This window comes from Pyxicephalus adspersus, chromosome Z (genome assembly GCF_032062135.1).
Source record: "Pyxicephalus adspersus chromosome Z, UCB_Pads_2.0, whole genome shotgun sequence".
NCBI lineage: Eukaryota > Metazoa > Chordata > Amphibia > Anura > Pyxicephalidae > Pyxicephalus > Pyxicephalus adspersus.
The window spans coordinates 52,440,632-52,462,177 of record NC_092871.1 but is presented as its reverse complement, the minus strand read 5'-3'; the positions used below and the strand labels follow the sequence as shown (position 1 = coordinate 52,462,177).

Here is a 21,546-nt window from a genome sequence, read left to right as displayed (position 1 = left end):
CTTAAATCTTTCCTTCATGTAAGGCAATCAGCCCATTTTGTGGTCAAATTCTCCCTTTTTAATGGGTGAATAGAGAACACAATCATGGTGGTATAACTTAGAGAGAAAAGTAAAAAGAAACCTTCCTCTTGTCCACACATCACTGACTGGCACATAAATTTAGGTTGCTGTATTTACCAGACTAGTTAGATTTCCATTTTTTTTTCCCCTTTTTTTCCCATTTCAAGTACAGCCAAAGGAACCGCTATGGCAGTCTGAACAACAATCTAATCCAGTTATGTATTGCACAAGCCCATAATGTGAAGGAAAGCCACCTTTACTTTCACTGACTTGGTCAAAGCCTTCTCCTTTAGGTCTTAGTGGGAGAGTTTTGGTAATGGCAGCAGTTCTGTCAAATCAGAAAGCGGTGGGTTTGACTAGTTGTGGCCAGGGTGCTGATTGATAAGCTACAGGCTTGCAAACCTTCTTTGATAGTACTGATGAACCCTAGTGGTGAACCCAGAAATTTCTAAAAGCCAGGAAGAAATTGTAGTGGGTGTCAGCCCCTGTATTATGACCCAACTCTTCAGTAACCACCCAAAAACAGCCGGGTGGTTACTGAAAAGTGCCGGGTGGTGCGCCCAGCTAAAAGGTGCTGGGGGGAACACTGACTGATAGCCACAACACCATAACAGTTTTTTCATCCCAGTATAATGTAATTGTTGTCACCCCCATCACAGGAAGCTGCATTGAGGTGTGAAATAAAAAGGTAATGAAGGAGTTTAACTGCAGGTCAAATGCACCTCTCATAGAGTACGTACACACGTCAAATTTTTCTCGCCTGATAATCGTCATCGGCCAGATATCGGGCGAGAATCTGGCGTGTACAGCCCAGGTCGTTCATCGTCCGTGGATCCATCCTGGCAGATCCACGGACAATGAACGATAAGCGATCCTAATGCAAGAGAGGGGGGAGAGCGCGCAGCAGGGTGCCGCTCCGTCGCTCACCCCCTCTCCTCTCCATAGAGCAGAACGGTGCTGTATGTACAACACTCGTTCATGCATCTTGCGGTTATTATCGTTGGAAAGGATCGTGAAAGATCCTTTCCAACGACAAGAATTGCACATGTGTATGCGGCTTAAGGCCATCAACACAAGCTCAACACCCGACCACTCCGTGTTGCAGTGATTTGTAGCACCTACAGTCATATGGTGGCAGAGCTGCTGGGGAAAAAATTGCAGTCAATAAAAGGTGTCCTTAATATCCTATGCAACTTTTGCTGAGCAATGACTTCCTTCATCATTTTGGAGTTTGCTACAACTTCACTAGCTCCTTGTCCTATCCACTGCAGCTGATAAAAACCAAACCACACTAGAAATTTAGAGCTTCCTGGATAAGCAGTGTAGCTTGCCTCAAATCACTAAAGAAAATAGCAGAGAGTTTGTCACAGCTACAGTCTCTGCTATAAAGCTTGTTAGTGTACCATGGATGTAACAGAAGCAGACAAAAACAAATGCAGTAAAAATGTTTCCTTTTTTTTGTCTGTCTTCCCCTAGTAACAACCAAACCCCACATTTCTTTTACAATCGTCGCAAAAGTAAGATGATGGGTTTAATTCTTTCAAGTTAACATAACAGGGTAGGTATACAACTATTTTCAGCCAATGGAATTTGAAATTTACAGTCACATGGTTAGATAATTTTATACTTGTTTAAGATTTGTGAATTATGGTAAAATTATAGATCACTTGTCACTACATAGATGTGTACATATTACTTGAAACCGTTTGTAACACTGACTTTTTAGACACCACAGTCAAGAATTAGGAGCTGTTTAGGGTTGGTGCTGCCAGTATAATTGTAAAGTATTTGGCTATTGATGACCTCTGCGGGTGTTTTACATTTTTATAATTACATTATTGTACTTTTACCAGTTCCCAAATTGTGAGGCAAGTCCTATTTGTGACTATGTTTTGTAATGAAAATGTATTTTGTGTTATCTTTTTTACCTTTTGTATTGTTTTTTCTTGAACATAAGATTGAGGCCTGGGGGGGAAACTGGGACAATTTTATGTTCCTAGAAGTAGAATTTCTCTGTAAAATCTGTAGAAGCCAGTTTCCTCATTTTAAAAGTGTGTGTGTGTGTGTGTGTGTGTATATATATGTGTATGTGTATATATATGTATATATATATATATAAAATTTTTCCCTTATACATCTTATTTTGCTAGAATTTAGAAAGCCATTGTCCAGGGTTTGCACTGAAGTTGCTGAAATGTTTTTATGCCATCATTAAGATAATGCCTGACTGTGTCAGTTAAGCTACGTACACACTTCCAATTATTATCGTCGGAAAACGAACGACGAACGTTCCTGCACAATATATATGAACGATCGTATAGCACCGATCCTGCACATAGAGTTAACGACACGATCGTTCGTAGATATTGTACACACAATAGATACGATCGTTTAAGCGATAGAGGAACTATGTGCACGACAGGAAAGTGAACGGACGTTCGTTCAACACGCATGCTCTGAACATGGACGATCAACGAACGACCGTACACACGAACGATGTTCAACGATCGTCGTCCAATCCGATCCGCCGGTCCGGTCGTTCGTTTCCAACGACTTTCCTCGTTCGTCGGCGTCGTTGGTAACTTTTTTACTAACGATTTTTTGCCCAATCGATCGTTCGTCGTTCGATTGGAACGATAAAAATTGGAAGTGTGTACGCACCTTAAGACCAACCCTCTTTGAGACCTGCATTGTTATACTAAGCCTCTGGCAAACATACACATGACAATGGGTTTTCCTTACACTAATCATGCTTTCCTGGGACCCCCCTCCATTGCTGATAATATCTTCCTTCACACACACATTTTTATATATTAAAATACATGATTACTATACCTTATGATTTTCAAATGTGCCTTATCACTTCAATGGCTTTATCTCTAATGCCTTTCTTAGAGCACTAACACCATCATCTACTGTGTCAATGTTTGTTATGGGTGCTTTTTTCAGCTGAAAATCTGTTGTAAATATGATATAGTAATCCTCACCTTTAGTGGATGTCTGTTATTTTTTAATATACTTAACTTTGTTAATATATATACTTACACTTTTTAATATGCTTAACTCTAGCACAGAATTTCTTTTCTATTTACAAAAATGTATAAAATGGGGCAGAGCATTAAAAAACTGACAAGATTCCAATCTGCTCCCAAATTATACAAAAATACACATTTCTGGAGTTTCATTTTTCATACAGTATACAGCCATAAAAGGTTTCAATCAAATCAGCAAACCACTGATTTAGATAGAGAAGCAGCGATGTGTAAGCACTGTGTACTGTAACAGATGCACGCAGAGAATTTATATTAGGAAAATATGGTGGACTAAATCAGTTTTACGGGCTCCCCACAGTAATATACAGCATTCATAAACCTGGATACAGTTGTTTTACTACAATTCATACACATCAAATCTGTTTTGGGTTCAGGCTTAATTTTATTTTCCCAGCCCTTGGACAGAGAGCCCCCTCCTTCCTTGCTATGTCTGAACACCCTGAAATGTGTCATAGTCTGTTTCACAGTCATTTGTACTAATGATGTTTGACATGTTGTAAGATGACAAATAATGAACAGGCAGACGTTTGCAGAGCCACGAGACAGTCTTTGTATTGTACAATGACTGGGCACAAAGAGGCCTCTCTGTCCTGTGGGTACATATTTTCATTGTTCTTTTTTCCTTTTGCTGTGACAGATTCGTGTGGATACCCCTATAGATGCCGTACTGTATGACACTGCTGTGGTGGTGCCAGGAAAACCAATACTGCGGGATATGGTATTCAGTCCAGACTGGCAATCTGTATACATACTGAGTGAGAAACAGGTGAGAAAACAAAACATAAAAATACATTTGAGACATTGCCATACTACAAAATCCATATATAACTCCAATAAAATTGAAATATCCTTTTTTGGGTATCACCTATTCTCTTGGAGACTCTGGTTGCTAGGGTTTTCCATTAGTAGTTTCTTTTCACCTCAGTGATAATCATTCCCATCTAACATCCCCTATTTGCGGTAATGGAGACTCCAATGTAGCAAGAATGTCACTACCATCATTTAGCCTTGGGGAATATCCATCCCATTTGTTTGTAACAGGAAATTCTGGCGCAAATTACCAGTATACACTACTGGAGTCCCCAGGAAATCTATGAAGCCATTGTTGGGCTTTAACTTTGCCTAGCAGACTTGTAAAACTGAAATGTAGCTTGGTGGCTCAGAGGTTAGAATTCTGGTCTTTGCAGCACTAGGTCCCAGGTTCGAGTCTTGGCCAAGCACGATCTGCTTGGAGTTTGCAGGTTTTCCCCATGTTTGCTTGGGTTTTTTTACGGGTACTCTAGTTTCCTCCCACATTCCAAAAACATGCAGTTAGGTTCATTGTCTTCCCCCCAAATTGACCTTATACTGTGTTAATCAAATGTGACTATGGTAGGGACACTGGATTGTGAGCCCCTTTGAGGGACAGCTAGTGACATGACTATGGACTTTTTATTTAAAGCACTGGTATATGTCGGCACTATAAATTTACTGTGTAATATTATTCATCATGAACAATTTTCTCATGGAGGAAATGAATGGGAATGGTTACACCTTCCAAGGGCCTCTTACCAGAAGGTGTGTGGGGAGGGAAAGCCGCCTCAACTGTAGCAGCCGTCAGATTAGTTTTCAGTCTCCTATCCTGTATATCAGTTTAAAAAGTGATGTCAAGTGTGTCCTATAAGTGGCATTTTGTAGGATATGCAAAAATTGGGTGAGTGTGATTAGCTAAAAACTAGTCCTTTCACAGGTCAGCCGTGTTCCTGTAGAGAGCTGTCAGAGGTACAACACATGTGCTGCCTGCCTAGGGTCTGGGGATCCTCACTGTGGATGGTGTGTGCTTCATAGCAGGTATGTACCTCTTTTTTTTTTATCCAACAGTAACATACAACTGTGGAATATTTGTCAGTCAGTTTTCATTGTCTGCCCTAATGAAATAATTTCTAAAATATGCTGATGGTAGGTTTAGAACTTGGTGCTGACAGTAAGAATTCATCAACCAATCCTGGCTGGTGGCAATGTAAATTACATTGGCATTGTTTCCTTGGTGCAACATTAGGTTTGTGAAAAGTAACTACATGCAGTCAACCCTAAAATCTTGGAAAACAGTTAGTTAACCTGACACTCGGTGCATAACTATTATCAGTACTCAATTGTGCCATCTAAACCTGAGCCTGAAGATGGGGATTAAAATTAACATTTTATAACTCAAACTTCAAGTTTAGAATCCAATTAAAAATAAAATTGGCTTCAGGCCATCATTGTTTCTTTTTAATATCAACCGAGCTTCACTTGAACTGCCAATACAATGTACCTGTGTATTTCCAGCTTTGTACACCTCATTATGTGCACCAGATAAAATAATCATTGGGTTGTATGTTTATTTCTGATACACCTAATGTTTTTTGTTGACACAATAACTTGTTGTTAACGGTTAGTTGTGCCAGCATTATGCCAATGTAGTTTTTGTCAGACTAATGCCTTGTAAGGTTCAGCTGCTGCATTGCCTTATTTGTTAGAACGTGGCATCTTGGCGCTATGGAGTTCTTACTAGAGAGCCAAGACTCCACATTTTCATAAATTAGATTCATTCCTAGACAATATGTTGTCATTTTTCCAAACTAACACATTCTGTTAATGTTTTTTGCTCTACCCATTCCCCACTTCTGTGCAGGAACAGACATGATTGTTCAGTTGCCTGACAATATGGATGATTATTCCTGACATGCAATATGAAATGAAATTTTCTTGTGCGCTCACAGCTTTGTATATATAGCTTTGTATATGGATCTATTTTTGCATTTGTTATTCAGCTTAATATTCAAACAAATATTTGTTTTGTTCAAGAAAAAGTATTTGCGATTGCAAAGAGTGGAGGTTTTACAAATGTTAAATAGGTGGATATTTAAATGACGGTTCACTTGTATGCTTATCTGTTCCAGTTCCACCTGGATGCTGTATTTAGTACAAACTTGGCACCCCTTTTCTTGCTTTTGGGGTTACTATTCTCTTGAATTAAACATTTATTTTAGCTAGGAGCATCCCTCCATTGGTGTCTAAGAAGCCAGTGGTTGACTGCCATTATACACCCATAATATGTGTTCTATTTGGGTGGACTGATGCTTTAAACCATGACTGCAAAGGCAACTGTCAGGACAGTGATAGGATTTCTGCTCTCAGTGGAGCTGTATTGTGTGGGATGTGACTGCTTTTGGTCTGGAGAATCTCAGTCCTCACCTGGGAAATGACTCCTGCTAAATCCAGCTGAGAGAGGGGGAAGAGGAGGGAGGGCAGACCGCCAGACACAGACATTAATTTTGCATCTGTACACTGACACACTGCAATACTGACACACTGCAATACTGATCCTCTGCGTGCACATATCACTCCAACTGCTTCTGGACTCCAACAGCTATTATAGACTGTACATTTTTTTTTCTGACGTGGGGGAAGGGTTGATATAGGCAGTTTGTCCTGTTTAAAGCTTTTTCTTTATATTGTCAAAGAAAAGGTATCAAACATGTATAAAGCACAGCTGCCCTGTCATCTTTTTAGAGTTCATGAACACTGAATTTGTTTATAAAATAAAATTCCCCAGGTGGAAGACATTTCATGGAGTAACATGAAAATCTCCCAAAAGTTTGGGAAATTTTAATTACCATGATAACTGTAAAATGTTTCTATTTTTTGTCCCAGTGACAGTGGACCCTATGATAAACAGGGAAGGCCTAACATCGCTTGATTTAAGTCTCTCACCTGAAGGATAAAGATGAAAAAAATGTCCCAAATGTGCTTCTTCTATAAAACCATTCCTGCAGGGAATGCTCATTTCGTGACACACATTATACTACTTTATACTACTGTTTTAAAAATGTTTCTGCACACTATGTAGAATTTTGTAACTGCATATAAGCAAACAACAAACGTATGTATGTATATTTTCAATATTCGATGGGGCAGATTCACTTAAAGATTTGCAAGGCATAAATCACGTAGCTTAGTGAAAGTGGTAATAATTCACTTTGCAAAGAATGGCCAATCTTGTTCAAATTAAAAAAAAAAAAAAAAATATTAATAATGGATGGTTGAAGTCAGCAGCAGTGTTTTGTCTAATAAACTAAGTAAAATTTTTCTAAAGTGGAAATGACTGTGTAAATAATTTTTTTAAAACAGTTGTTTACTGTAGTCCCAACCTGTTCCAGTTCTGTAAATGTAATCCCCTCACATACCTCAGTATGGAATCTCCCTCCCCCCCCCATTTATAGCCCTCATTAACTAGTCTGTTAGTTGGTCTGGAATGCTAGCTGTTCATTCCTATACCCCCTCCTTCTAAACCCCAACAACTAGACTACAAAATAGTTGTGGAATTCTGACACTCCCCAGCTGTTGCAGAACTACATGTCCCAGCAAGCACTGCAGAACAGTTGGGGAGCTATTTTGTCCCCCTATTTTGACAAATATTTTTAGTAAAATGAATTTGCAACGGACATTCCACAGCCATTTTAAAGAGTACATGTTCCCATTGATGTCACTCTGGAGACCTGAAGGAGCTTTCTCTGAGGTGAACAACATTGCAGATCCTTTCTTTTTTTATGTAGACTCTAGAAACACCACATAAAATCACTATAGTCCTTTTTTGTGGCAATGAGAGGTTAAAAGCTTTCTCCATCATGTGTTGTATAAAAGTCGGTATGGTGCTATTTTACATGGTTCTTTTAAATGCAGCTAGTGCTTACCATGGCCAATTGCCAATAGTTGTTCACCGCTGGACCAGACTGGAGTAAGAAACAGCTTTGTGCAAAACCCTCACCATCTTTCCTTTGTATGGTCAGATCTTTGCCAAGCATTGTGAAGCAATAATGTTTGTGTATTGGTAGCAAAGCCAGCTAAGTAAGTGCAAATCTGAAGCCTTTGTGATAATGCAATCTCAAGAAAAGCCCCGACCCCCTAAAAATTATATATAGCTATGGGCATCCACTGGTGCTAAGGATATACCAATTGTGAGATCTCTGTGCCATAACTCCAGGCCGTGTACCTGTCCTTCTTGGTGAAATGGGTTTTCATGTTTCTGCTTATTCTTTTATATGATCTATAAATAAAAATAAATTGTGCGAAGGACACATCTTCGACTAATGGATAACTTAAAATAAAATCTTTCCCATTTTATTTTAACAGGGCAGGGCACAAGCTGTCAAATATCTATAGAAATACCAATTCTTGTTTTAGATTTGCCAGCTTAAACCTCTGTTTTTGCAGCAACAATATTTGCAAAATGCAGAAATGCCATTAGCTGCTAAACTGTCATTCTATGAAAGATGTTTCCTCAGTCCCTTCCTAAATATTGTCATATTGTAACGCCACTATTATACTTTTTTGTGTTTGCCCAAAACACTCCAGCAATACCCCACCCACTGATTTGCAGCCCCATTTTTAGCTTGACTTCAGTCCTCACAGTACCCCTGGTAATGCCAGACGTTCTCGAAGTGGTGGAAATAAGGGTATTGGCTGGGCCATGCAGTTGCACCTGCTCTGTTTGCCAGGCCAGGCTTCAAGGCTCTGCTCCATTCCATCAAGGGCTTGTCAACCCCCTTCACTGTCCTGGAGAGGTGGAGTAGTGCCCATCGTTTGATGTCTTTTACAAGGCACTCAAGCTGTCTCTGCAGGGCCAAGTCTTGTTTCCAAAAGAATGCTTTTTACACGGGGGACAGCTGTTAAAATTATTTAGGTCTCCAGAGCGGCTGCCTACCAGTGACTGCTTGGTTAGCATAGTTTTAAGGACAGCCCTGATAATCTCAGTATCCAAAATGGTCATGTAACACAATTACCAATATAATTTTAAATAAACAGCCTTCCTTTCTGCAAAAAAATAAAATATAAATAAGAGGTAGATGTATTCATACCATATTTATGTTTACAAGGCATTTTCAATTAATTTACACTTTTTACATTTTATTAGTTTTTATTAGTTATTACTTTTTTTCTTTCTAGTACCTGTTTGTACTTTGTCACTGCAATTTATAAGCCACTGCTGAAAAAAATTTCAGTGGCATAAAGAGTAAAATCTTTTCAGTTGCTATTTGCAGATTGATAAAACTATATTTAAAAAAATAAATAGCAACTACTCTTATTGCATTTGAGTTTCTGTAAACATACTGACATTCCAGTAGAAAGGATAGCCAAGAGATGTTATCTTTATGGCATGTGTTCAGGATTACATTTGTAGCAATATTTAAGTAGTAGTAGTGTTATTTTTTTCAATATGGAAACCTATCATTGCAGCAATATGTTCAGTGTTCTCCTTAGAATTTTTTTTTTCTGCTGGGTGGTGGGTAGCTTTAGCCAGGTGGTAAAGTGAGCAGCACACAGCAAATGTAGTGGTGGTCCATGGCTCTGGCCGGTGCCCCCCCGAGCGGGGTTAGAAAAGGACCCAGCTGGGGGGACGCACCAGCCAGAGCCGCGGGCAACGTCCCCTGTACAGATCCAGGCTCAGGTGAGTGGACGGGCTGTGTCCCTGGACACAACCAGCCCACTCTCCCACTGCAGGCTTAGATCTGCGATGAGAGAGTGGGTGGGTTTATGTCATGACATCACTACGGGGAGGTTTCTCCCCTTTGGTTGACACCCGGCTCGCTGCACATGCATGGTCAGGAGCTGGTAATTTTAGTGGTTCGCGGGACTGCAAAAGCTAGTGACCACTGCATTAGGTTAAGCACTTTTTTTTACATTATAGGAAGTCCTGATATACATTCCCGGTGTCAGGCATGCACAGAAGGGGCAGCCCACAGCCACCTGGGATATGTGACACAAATATCCCAGGAGGCTAAGGATTTACCATTCAGCCTTTACTACCATGGCAGTAAAAGTGGAAAGGAAGGGATCCTCCCCCAAAAATGTAAAAGAAAACACATTATTCCATTTTATAAAAGGGGAAAGTTATAAAGTTATTTCTTTATATGTTAAAATGTGGTGATGTTTTAAGAGCATCGTGCATGTGATAGCATAATGGGAGCAGGACAGCCAATGTGCAGGAAACTGAAAATGTAGGTGGAAGTGAGGGACACATGTACAACTCCCCCGTAAAATGTCATTAGCATGGCATCATTACAACATAAAAAACTCTGCCCATCAAATGCACCTCCCTGTTACACATAACTGTACCCTACCAGTACCTGAACCCCATTTTCATTTTGATGGGCAGAGTTTTTTATGTTCTAATGATGCCATATTGATTAACTTTTTTTTTTTTTTTTTTTTTTTTTTGGGGGGGGGGGGGGTCGTTGTCCACAGACACACCCCACCATTCTAGGGAAATTGTAGTTCAAAGAAGAGAAGCAGACAGGGTAACATAGTATGACAGTTTTAGATTTGTGGCAGGTAAGTCATTACATACGCCCACTTGGGCATATACATTTACATGCTTTTTTTTTTCCCCCCCTTTAATAGAAGACACAGTACGAGCTATCAGATGGGGGAGGGACAGTCTCTGTATTCCGATCTTAGGCTAGGTATTCCTATCTTAGGCTAGGTACACACGTGCAATGGTTCTCGTCCAATAATCAGCCCAGGGCTGATATCAGACGAGAATCTTGCATGTGTACAGTGCTGGTTGTCTATCGTCCGAACGACCGTCCAGGCGGCTCCGTGGCCGATGGACAACATACAATCAAAATGAAAGTGAAGGGGAAAGAGTGCAGCGGGGTGCTGCTCTGTCTTTCTGCCCTCTCCATAGAGCAGAACGGTGCTGTATGTAAAGCGCTCATTCATGCTTCTCGCAGTTGTTTGTCGTTGGACACGTGTGTGGATAGCCAATAATATAGTAATATTGTAAACCTCTAACCTGCAATAAGCATTAGGATTAGAGTGTCAGAATAAATTCAGAACTCCTGATCTTTGCGTACTAGCTAAAGGTCAGTGGTTTCGAAAATACTAAATCCAGTAGATCAGTTGGGCTAATAAGCCACTATTTTTTTCAGGAAAGGTCCATATTTTAACTGCACAGCTTTCCTATAAGGAAGTTTCAGTGAAGTAGTTGGAGTGCAAGAGAGTGTAATAATTGGCACTAACAAAGTTTCTGCTTACTAAACTGATGTCTTCAGAATGTGGTAATGAGGAGGAGGTTTGTCAGCAGTCAACAGAATTCTGTCTCCATAAATGCTCATGGTTGTGTGAGAACGTTGCTCCTACCCCGAAGTTCAAAAATACTGCTGTGACCGACAATTTTTTCCCCCTACCGGACTAAGGTGTTGTCTAGAGTCCTTAGTCTTCACAAGCTAAGTTCAAGCACAGGACTGGCTATTTTAATTACAATTTCATTGGGCTGATTCTCATAGCCTATATATCAGGGCATCATCTCTTTGTGAGTAGAGATGTCATCCTGTGCCTTTTATGCCTTCCACTTATTTTTATTTCCTTGTGTTGTGGCAAGGTCTGAATTATCAGCCAGCTCCACACTCCTAATCCTATTAGAAGGGGCTCAAATGCTGTTCAAAGAAGCCTGATCCTGTGGATGTGCTCAGTGTGTGACCAGGGAGGGTGTGCATACACAGCTGTGTGATAAAGCTCTATCAAGGTTAGCTCTGCTGAGTGTGCTGCATACTTTTATACTGATAGTGAGGCCTGGTCATTACTGGGCGATTTAGCTGCCCTTGTTTTTATTCCTGCTCTTCTTAGCACTTTTGGCTCTGTGTTTGGAAATTGGTCCACAATAATATGTAATGACCCATTAACCATTCTTCAGTGCTTTGGCTATTTTATTTATTTTAATTGATTTATTCTTTTTTAAACCTTATCATTTCTTTTTCCTTTGGTTTTGAGGCAAAGTTCAACCCACCAATAAATATGAACCATTGCTAACCTTCTCTCAAAATGCTAATTGCCTGGCTGTTTTGGCAACCCTCAGGAAATAATGTACAGATCCAGGGCAAGCACAGATATCTGGAAAATCAACTGCTTACTTTATTTAGTATATACTTTATTTCGTATGGTTTAAAGTATTTAAGGATAACGTCATGACAGCCAGCATCAACAGAATGAGAAGGCTGCAAATGGGGACCTAATATTTCTCTTAGCATTAATTACCTTTAAAGTGCCTTGGGTTTTTTGGTGGGGGGGGGTGGGCAGTGGTGTTACTTTTACACACTTTAAACAAGTCATAAAAACTGAATTCACAGTTGACATACATATATATGAACTGTTACTAGATTGTAAGCTCTTCAGGGCAGGGTCCTCTCCTCCTGTATCACTGTCTGTATTAGTCATTTGCAATCCCTATTTAATGTACAGCACTGCGTAATATGTTGGTGCCATATAAATCCTGTTTATTAATAATAATAATAACTGTTTAAACCACCAATGGATGTGTAATTCCCTTCTCTTGCTCTTATGATCCAGTCACTATAAAATGGCTTGGTGACTGAGCTACCCCCCAGCCTGTTAAATTTCCAATATAGTGGCATGGCCATGTTGATGAAGCCATCACTTTCTTTTCCTGCCAGTAAGCTCCAAGCATTATACTGACAGGTAACTGGTTGATTGTGTACAGGTTGACTTGCTCACAGTGCCCACCCAGTCTGAATGCTACTGCGTTTCTTTCCTGGCTGGCACCATTGAGTGCAGGGACATTATTATTTCCTTGTTGAAATACAAACCCTTATGGTAATGCATGTAAAACAGCTTGCCACACATGTAACAATGCCTTCCTTGTTGGGAGATGTAGGGCAAGGGATGTGTAGCAAGAGAAGTGTTCTCTGGCCTGCTGAACATTTGTAATTCACAATACAATGTATGGTACAACTAGTGGAGACCTACCCAGTTGTTCTGTAGATAAAGCTGCAATTGATTTTAAACTGTGATAACTATCTAGCTGCTGGATTATTTGTTTGTTTATATGGAACAGAAATTTAATATCCAACAATTGTTAGTAGCATCTAAATTGCTTGCAAATATGTTTAGGTTTGGCACATAAAGAAAAATGAATTAAGTATTGTCTGGTTGTGAAGTTTGTTACTCAAACATGAAGCAAGTAAAGTCAGCTCAGCTGATCTGTACACTTGTTCTAGGGTCATTCAGCCAGGAAACTTGCATTTTTAGAAGTTTAGTAATAGATGTATTTCTCTCTGAAAAACAAAAAAAAGTGCTAAAGTGATGGAACCCCTTTTGTTATGTTTTTTATGTAGATGACAGTAAGCTTGCTATAATAAAGTATGTACAGCAGTGCTGTCTTCCAGCGATCCTTTCACCCTGGCGTCCCCTGCCAGTGCTTCACCACAGTCTCCAGCACCACTTTATCCAGGTTGAGTGTCAATCCTTGAAGGCCACTGATAATGTAACATGTACATAGAAGGTATATTGTCCACTGCCCCTGGTTCTATTCTTGGCATACCAAGAATGATTTGGGCAGAACACTGCACAGCACGTGTGCCATCCAGTTTACAGAAAACACACACACACACACACAAAAAAAAAATCAAATGGGGACAGAAAAAAAGGTTTGTTTTTGGGATGGGGAGGAGGGCAAAAATTGGCAAAATTTAGATTTTATTTGCATGACAATAAACATGCAATCTTGTTTGGGTGAGTTTATCTCCACTTTAATAACAGTAACAAATATAGTAAAATAAGCATGAAGAAATGATACATTTATGGTAAAACCACTTTAGAGGCTCACAATGCAATAATATCCACATATATGCATTTTATGTTTTCCCTTTGTTAGGGTTGGTGTGTCTGTAGTTTTTCTGCCTTATCTGTGGTTGGAAAATCAAGGAGTTATTAAAGCATGGTTGTGGCAGTCTCCCGGCCTCTGGCTTGGCACTGCCAGTTACTCAAGCATCTCCTGATTTTCTCTGAAATGTCACATTGCCTGATGACAGCATGCTTTCCAACACTAATGAGCCCACCTTCGGAGCTGCATCCCTCTTCCCTACAAAATTATTAACTGTTCTGCTGCGGTTGGTATGCATCTTGCATTGCCTAGCCAGTTGTGGGTTTGTTGATGAAGTAGAGTGTAATGAAAAACATGAAGGCTTTCGTTTGCTACACTGCTCTGTCTAAAAGGGTCAGTCCAACGACTGTTCAGCTTTGGATAGATACCATCCGACTGAATCACCCACCACTTCGTTCTCCAAGTAAACAGATTTGTGTGTGTGGGGTTAGTATTTGTGCAATGGGAGTTCTAGTTTGGGTTGCCATCAAGGACACTCTGCATTGCGTTCTTTTCTGTGTTTGTGTGGGTTTTCTTCAGCTGCTGCAAACATATACTGGCAGATAAAAGCAGAACTCAAAGTGCATCTGAAATCCATTGGCTACTCATTACTGCTCACAATAACTACCAAAAAATCCACCTTTAGCCTAGGACCATGTGCACACCACTGTGATACAGTAGGACTTTTCTATAATGCAGATAATGCATTGTCCAGTGTCAATTTAGCAGTCACATAAGGATGTGTCTATATAGCTTGCAGGTGGAGGGGAGCAATGGAAAGGCCTCACCTGTGAGCAGAATAACAGTGGGGAAATATCTGCAAAAGGTACAAACCTGTAGGCTCAATGGAACCATGTAATAAGAGAAACAAGGGAGCTGTTAAACTGCTTTGCCTGGCTGCAAAGCTAAGCCCCTTTGGCTAGAACATGCATGCTAGCTGAAAAGTCAGATGTCCCAATCTTCATACCATCTTCAAGTCAGTGATTCAAAATGTAGAACACACTGTGTTTACTATACCAGCCAGCCAGGTAGCCTGCTCCAGAGGTCCACAGTGACTTCTAAATAGAAAAAAAAATATTCTATGTATAATAGATTTTTTGGTTTAGTTGATAGAGGTTCCACTTTATTCTGCTTTCTATCTACAATCATCCTAGATAACCCCAAATGTATTATAGTAATGGATTGGAGTTTAAGCTCCTCCGGTGCAGGGACAAACCTCAATAGTATAGTGTTCTCTATACAGAACTTTAAAATATGTTAGAGCTACACAAATGTGTAATAGTATATAATTGTGATGGAGTGCAAACACTGAGTTCTATGTACAGCACTGCAAAATGTCAGTGCTATATAAATACAGGAAATTATAGTAAGAAAAAAATGGAATGACAAAAACCCTTTTTTTTGCAGACTGGTTTGCAAACATTTATTTTCATAACTAAGCTCAGAACGATGCTTAATCCTCTCTGAGCAATATGAGACACTGGGCCTGGAAAGTATCTTTTATTACATACAATTAATTTTATTTTTTTCCACTGCAGTCAGTATAATTCATGAGAAGATGAAGTGTATCCCACTTCAGAGGTCAAATCTGTTAATCGCTGGCCTGCCTCTCCTGATAATTATACTGTGTTCTCATCTCATGTATTAAATGGTAAGGCCGTTAAAACAGCAGTAAATCTTAAAGTCTGTTCTCCTACACCCAGGCAGAGTGCCTACCCTCCTGTGCTGGCTGTCAGCACTCCTCCACCGCCCTCCTCCCTCTGGCCTCCTTTTTGTCAGCACCATGGCCCTCTTGCCCCGTCCTCCCCTCTTCTCCTGGTGATTAAAGTAGTTGTGTAGTCTTTCTATGACCCTGGGTAATATATGACTGGGGCTTTGCTGCATCTATTCTCCCTCCAGGGAGTAGGAAGTAGCCAGGGAACAATATGAGCCTAGTGAGCTGAGGGGGTCATTCTCTGAAAACCTATTAGAAAATGCAGGTTGCTTTGTGCTAATGAAACCCATTTACGGGCGCAGGAGGGCAACATTCTTCCGGTCACTTGCACGCCCAACAATGCTGGGGACAATGAGCTGTGGGGATTGTATTTCTTTATCCCCTAAGGAGGAATGGAGGGTATCTAGGGTGCCTCTGCTGCGCACACACAATGGTAGCAACTGTTCCGAGACCCCCGCCTCAGACTGTCCTCTTAGCATATTGCTTTGTCTTGTGTCTCTAGGCCTTTATGAACCCTGTCACTGTCAGGTTTAAAGGATCCATAAGGCTAACAAAAACTTTTTTTTTTTTTTTTTTTTTTTAATTAAAAGAGCTATTGACAAAAAAAAAAGTTCAGATAGAGGAGAATCTCGCTGTCCGGTAGATCTGTAGTTCAAATGGTGTGAAGGATTTTTGGAAGAGCTCCATGGACTTTGGCATTAAAAACAAGAATAGAATTCTTTCCCAATTTCTCCCAGAATTCATGTTTTGTGATTCTAAGACCCTAATCATAAAGCTCAGCCAGTTCCCTAAACTTAGTGGCACATAACCTAAACAACTCTGAAGGTAACTCATCCATAATGACTAGACAACGAAAAAGCAGCGGCACAGGCCAGATAGGCGGATCCATTGCTATCGTAAGTGCAACTCTTTGCTAGTGATAGAATTTCACTAATTCCCCTTGCACTCTGATTTTTAAGATGCTCCAATAGTGGCAATATGTTGCTAAATCATTTCTCCCCTTTATTATTATTATTATTATTATTATTAATAATAATAAACAGGATTTATATAGCGCCAACATATTACGCAGCGCTGTACATTAAATAAGGATTGCAAATGCAAGGAAAACCATTCCAGAGAGTTGGGGGAGCTCTAGAGAAGTCTTGTATCCGTGCGTGTGATGAGGCTATGAGTGAGGAAATCATTAGTAGTTCATTGGAGGAGCAGAGAGAGCAGCTGGGGGAATATTTTTTTACGAGTCAGAAGTGTCCCCTGATAGTGATTAGACAGGGACCAGCAACTTCTACCAGTAATAATAGATAAAGTTCTGGAATACGGCTGGATATACCTAGCTAAAGGTTGTCACCAACAGAATAAGCCAATTCTACTTTGTAATTTGTGAATCAACACCCATATGGCAAAAAGCCTTTATATATTATATATGCAGAATGGTGACACTGTCATTTAGACTTGTGATGTTCACAGTGGTTGTGATTGGTAATTGCTGGTGAGGTTATATTGAAATCTGAAAATACAGAGTCTGGCATACTATTTATTTTGCCACCCAGGAAAAAAATGTAGTAAAATGTTAGTTTGCTTTAAAAAACCTAAAAATGTAAGTTGTCGTCATCCCCAAAAAAGTTTACATTTTTTTTTCTCTCAAATGCTTTTACAACCTCCGCTTTCCTTAAGCAGTTTGTAATGTTTTTGTTCTCCAAATATGATTATATTTACCAGTAAGCCACAAAACAAAAACTGTAAAAAAGCATTGAGCAACTACTGTCAGCAGTTGTATTTGTGGTTGGTTACTTATGATGAATATCATGCTGCATATGATGTGTTGTGCCCTTCTGTTATACAGTTTATGTTTATTTTTCTGTCTTTCTCAGCTGTACTTTTGGTTTTGCTTCCTCTGTTTTCCGAATGTGCAGAGGTCATGTGACACGTCACATACGGTTCAGCAGATGGTGCTTACTTATACTTGCTTGGCCTCTGCTGATCCCAGACAATATTTCTATATTTTGTCAAGACAATCAATATTGCTAGACAGTGTAACTAACCTTTACACAGAGGATTCTTTATTGATGTCATGTATAATGGATTCTGATTTTAGCTCTGTAACTCAATAATCACTGCAGATTTGCAGTACAGTACTTGGCCAAAAACTCATAGGTTGTACAACAGGCTCCCATCAAGCATCAAATTTTATTGGCTAGATGTCAATGTGCAGCTTCCCAAGGTTTCTCCCTTTGTTGCATTTAATTAGGCATTACAGCTATATTGTGCAATTCATCATCTTACAGACATTATAATCCTTCCTGACTCTATACTGTAGGGTAACTTTAGCAAATACAATATTTGCATTTTTTAAAGTTATTTTTGACTTATTTTTCAGTTTTGTACCTGCTTGTTGAGTTGTGTTTTCTTTAAAGCTGAACTATGACAAAAATGACTTTCCTTAAAAACTTAAAGGATATATCTATTTTGTGTGCATCAAAAATTTTGGCAAACCCCAGATATTCCCTTGTAAGAAGTGATGACATTATCACCCTATTAAAAGCTGTCTGCAATAAAGTACAGGGGGGTGGTTTTATGACCAGTCCTCTGTAACAAGGCCCGAAGCAGCAGTGATGGGTCTTTATTACAGAAAAATCATGCACAGAAGCAAGGTGTATGCATACAAATGTAACAAAGCTTACTATATTTTTAAATAAGTGCATAACAAGATTAGACGGTGGCTTTTTATATCAGCTGGAAGTTAATTTATAATAACATTTACTTTTATATACCTGCCTTGCTGTAAAATTGTAATTTTATTTCTCTGTCCCACAGCATCTGATTGTAGTTGAACACTGCATTTTACATATCTGTTTTTGTAATCTGTACTTCCTCTTTAAATATCCTATTTCCAGATGTATGTATTGTATTTGTGTTGATACTTTTTACATGTTGATGTACACCTGTTAATATTTGTCCAGGTGCTGTAGGGAGAGTGAGTGTGAGCGGGCATCTGAAACCCACCGTTTTACAAACGATCTCAGCCAGTGTGTGCGTCTGGAGGTGACTCCTAACAATGCTTCTGTCAGTGTACCTGAACTTCTGGTAAGGTGCAATTCAAAGGGAATATCTGCCTTGTGTAGTTTTAATGTCAAACAAAATAAGGGTGTGTGTGTGTGGGGGGGGTGCTTGCGGTGAAGAAATATCTCTTCTACAACATTGTCTGCATTTACTGCTTTACATGGTGTCTGATTCTGAATAGTTTTATGACTTAACAATGAAATGGGGTTATGCATGGTAGAGCAACTTGAAATGGTTCTTTATAAAGACTGAGATTTAAACTTTAAGGTATTTTATCATGTATCCAATAATTTGTCTCTCCACAGCTGAACCTGTCTGTACAGAATGTCCCAGATTTGTCTTCTGGTGTCACCTGTGTGTTTGGGGACATGGCAGAAAGTGAAGCTGTTCTATTAGGTGAAACAATTCAGTGCTCCTCACCCTCACTGCGGGACATTCCTGGAATCATAGGAGGACAGGGTGGGTCCATGTGTTCTGTAACTAAAACTAAAACTGCTAAGTGCAGTAAATAAAATGGGGTGAATTTTATACCAACGTTGTCTTTATTAATATCGCCATCACACTTAAGTGATAAATCCTTATCCATCATATAACAGAGGGATGGACAAAGGTGCAAGTCCGGAAGTTATTACTATATTCTATGCTACTGTGCCTAAATTAAAATCTGAAGGATTTTCTGCAGTTTGGGGAAAATTCTCATACTACACTCTTTTCCTTTATACCTTAGTTCAGTGCTTCAACATTTATGTATCTGAATTATTCAACTCAATCCTCTTTCTGTGTATCCCAAATCCTTGGACGTTTGTATTTTCTTCAACTTTTAGCATTATTCTATCTAGTATGCCATTTGTGAAATTTTTACATACTCTGCTCTGTCCCCACACTTTTTCCTCCTTTTTATGCTGGTGTCCTGCTTTAGGTGTTTTCTGATGGTTTATCTTGTGTTTACACCAGGAGCTCAGCACACAGTCCAGCTTCATCTGAAATCCAAAGAGACGGGTCTGAGATTTGCCAGCACCGACTTTGTGTTCTACAACTGCAGCGTTCTTCAGTCGTAAGCTGCCTTTTTTTGCCTGTAGATCTATCATTTTAAATCATCCTAATGTCTGAGTAGCTTTCCTGGTCCGTGAACTAAATGTATGCTGAAATATATTCTATTAGGTTCTCACTGGATGTTTGATGTAAGAATTTATTGCCAGCCAGTGAGAATTGTTAATGAAGGTACTGCCAGTCCCGCTATTTTTAATAGAAACAAAATGGGGGAAATCTCTATTTTAGTCCAAAAATCTGAAAAGTTACAAACTATCTCCAACTGTAATATTTGTTATTTATTTGGGTAATGTGCATTTCTTGAAAGGTGTATTTCAAGCAGAGGAGCAGGATGATGACATCTTTATTAGAGTACCTTCCCGTTAAGTGTTGTCAGTCATACCATGAAGTTCAATGTTCGTTGGTTAAACAGGGAAGGGTAAAACCTGCAACTAGCAATCAAAAAAAAGTTTTTACTTTGTTTACAATTTAAAATTGTGTGTATTTTAATATGAAAAGAATATGTCTAAGTATTATTGGATTTCAAATTTTCTACTCTGGTTTCTTGTTGGCAGGTGTATGTCCTGCGTGGTCAGCCCGTATGCATGCCACTGGTGTAAATACCGCCATATTTGTACACATAATGCCGAAGAGTGCTTCTTCTTGGAGGGACGTGTGAACAACACTGATGTATGTATCACTGGCTGCTGTCTACCTGTAGGTATCATGGGTTATTCTTAGACTGCCAATTGCCAAATCAGTGAAGTATTTTATTTTACAAGCTGAAGCAAAAGACTGTCTCGGGAAGGTGTCATAGAAAACATTTTTGAGATTTTGTAACAGCTGGGGAAACTCAGATATTACCTGTAATTTAAATAGATGGGTAACAACCCAGAAGAGTAAAGTGAAACTCTGATCAAACCTTGTTTTAATAGAGTGGGAAAGGGGTCAAAGTGATTGATGCTACTTGGGCAGGAAGTGATAGGAAACCTCACGAACATAGACATAGGCCGTTATTTTGACAGAATGTGGAGACATTAAAAAATTATGTCCAGCTTTTCATTGCTCTGCCATATTGGGGAGATATTCTTTGAATCCATGTGCAGATATCTGGTCCACCAATATTCAGAATTAAGGGGTGGTATTTCCAGTAAGGCAAAGCAAGTAAAGCCAACAGATCTTCACTCCTCCTCCATTATAGCCAAATGTGTGCTCCTTGAAAAAGGAACCCAACGTGTTCTGAAAGCATGCATTTTAATAACTTATAACTTCATATGTTGTCATTCATGGTTCCTCCTCCCCCCCCTTAAAATTATAAAATTATATAAAATGTTTTTGTTTTCATTACATATGTACTTTTGATTTGTGCTTCTCTATGCAGTGGAGACAAATCTGGGAGGCACTGACAGCTTAATGTACTTAGCCTACTGAAAAAGGAAGGTTTGGTAACACCAACATGAGTTGTAGAGCCACAATGATTGAAATAAAATCCAGTAAATGAAAGGGGTGGGTCGAGGACAATTTGGCTAGGGAATAAAGGGTTAGATTAGGAATGTCTAACCCTAGTCCTCGAGGACATGGTTTTGCACACATTTAGTCTTCTTTTTTTTATTTTTTTTTTTGTAACTAGTTAAATGAAAACTGAATAAGTCAGAAAATAACGTGTATGAAAATCCAGACTTGCATTTGGCACTCAAGGGCTGTATTTTGACACCCCAATGATATATTATAAAATGTCCTCCCACCTGGAAAATTAGGCTGGCTCTAACTTGCTAGCTTTAAATGCACACTGTAAGAAGTTTACAGTGTGCATCAGTAAGCTATTTCATTACAAGGGTGGAGCCCATACAACTGTTGCCAAAACAACATACAACACAAAAGGTAATGCTTTAATTTTGCCAGTAAAAAATGCAATTTTCCAAGTAACTGAAGTTTGTTGCTTTACACCA

General features: G+C 39.4%; 1 protein-coding gene across 1 annotated transcript in view; it reads left to right on the top strand.

The window, feature by feature from the left end:
- Positions 1-21,546, top strand: part of PLXNA3 (plexin A3) — a 72,884-nt gene that overhangs the window by 17,377 nt on the left and 33,961 nt on the right. Inside the window, exons 3-8 of the mRNA XM_072431321.1 lie at positions 3,751-3,879; positions 4,843-4,943; positions 18,469-18,592; positions 18,874-19,027; positions 19,523-19,622; positions 20,173-20,287. Of these exons, the coding sequence (XP_072287422.1) occupies positions 3,751-3,879; positions 4,843-4,943; positions 18,469-18,592; positions 18,874-19,027; positions 19,523-19,622; positions 20,173-20,287 (723 nt within the window). The remainder of the gene's footprint in view (positions 1-3,750; positions 3,880-4,842; positions 4,944-18,468; positions 18,593-18,873; positions 19,028-19,522; positions 19,623-20,172; positions 20,288-21,546) is intronic.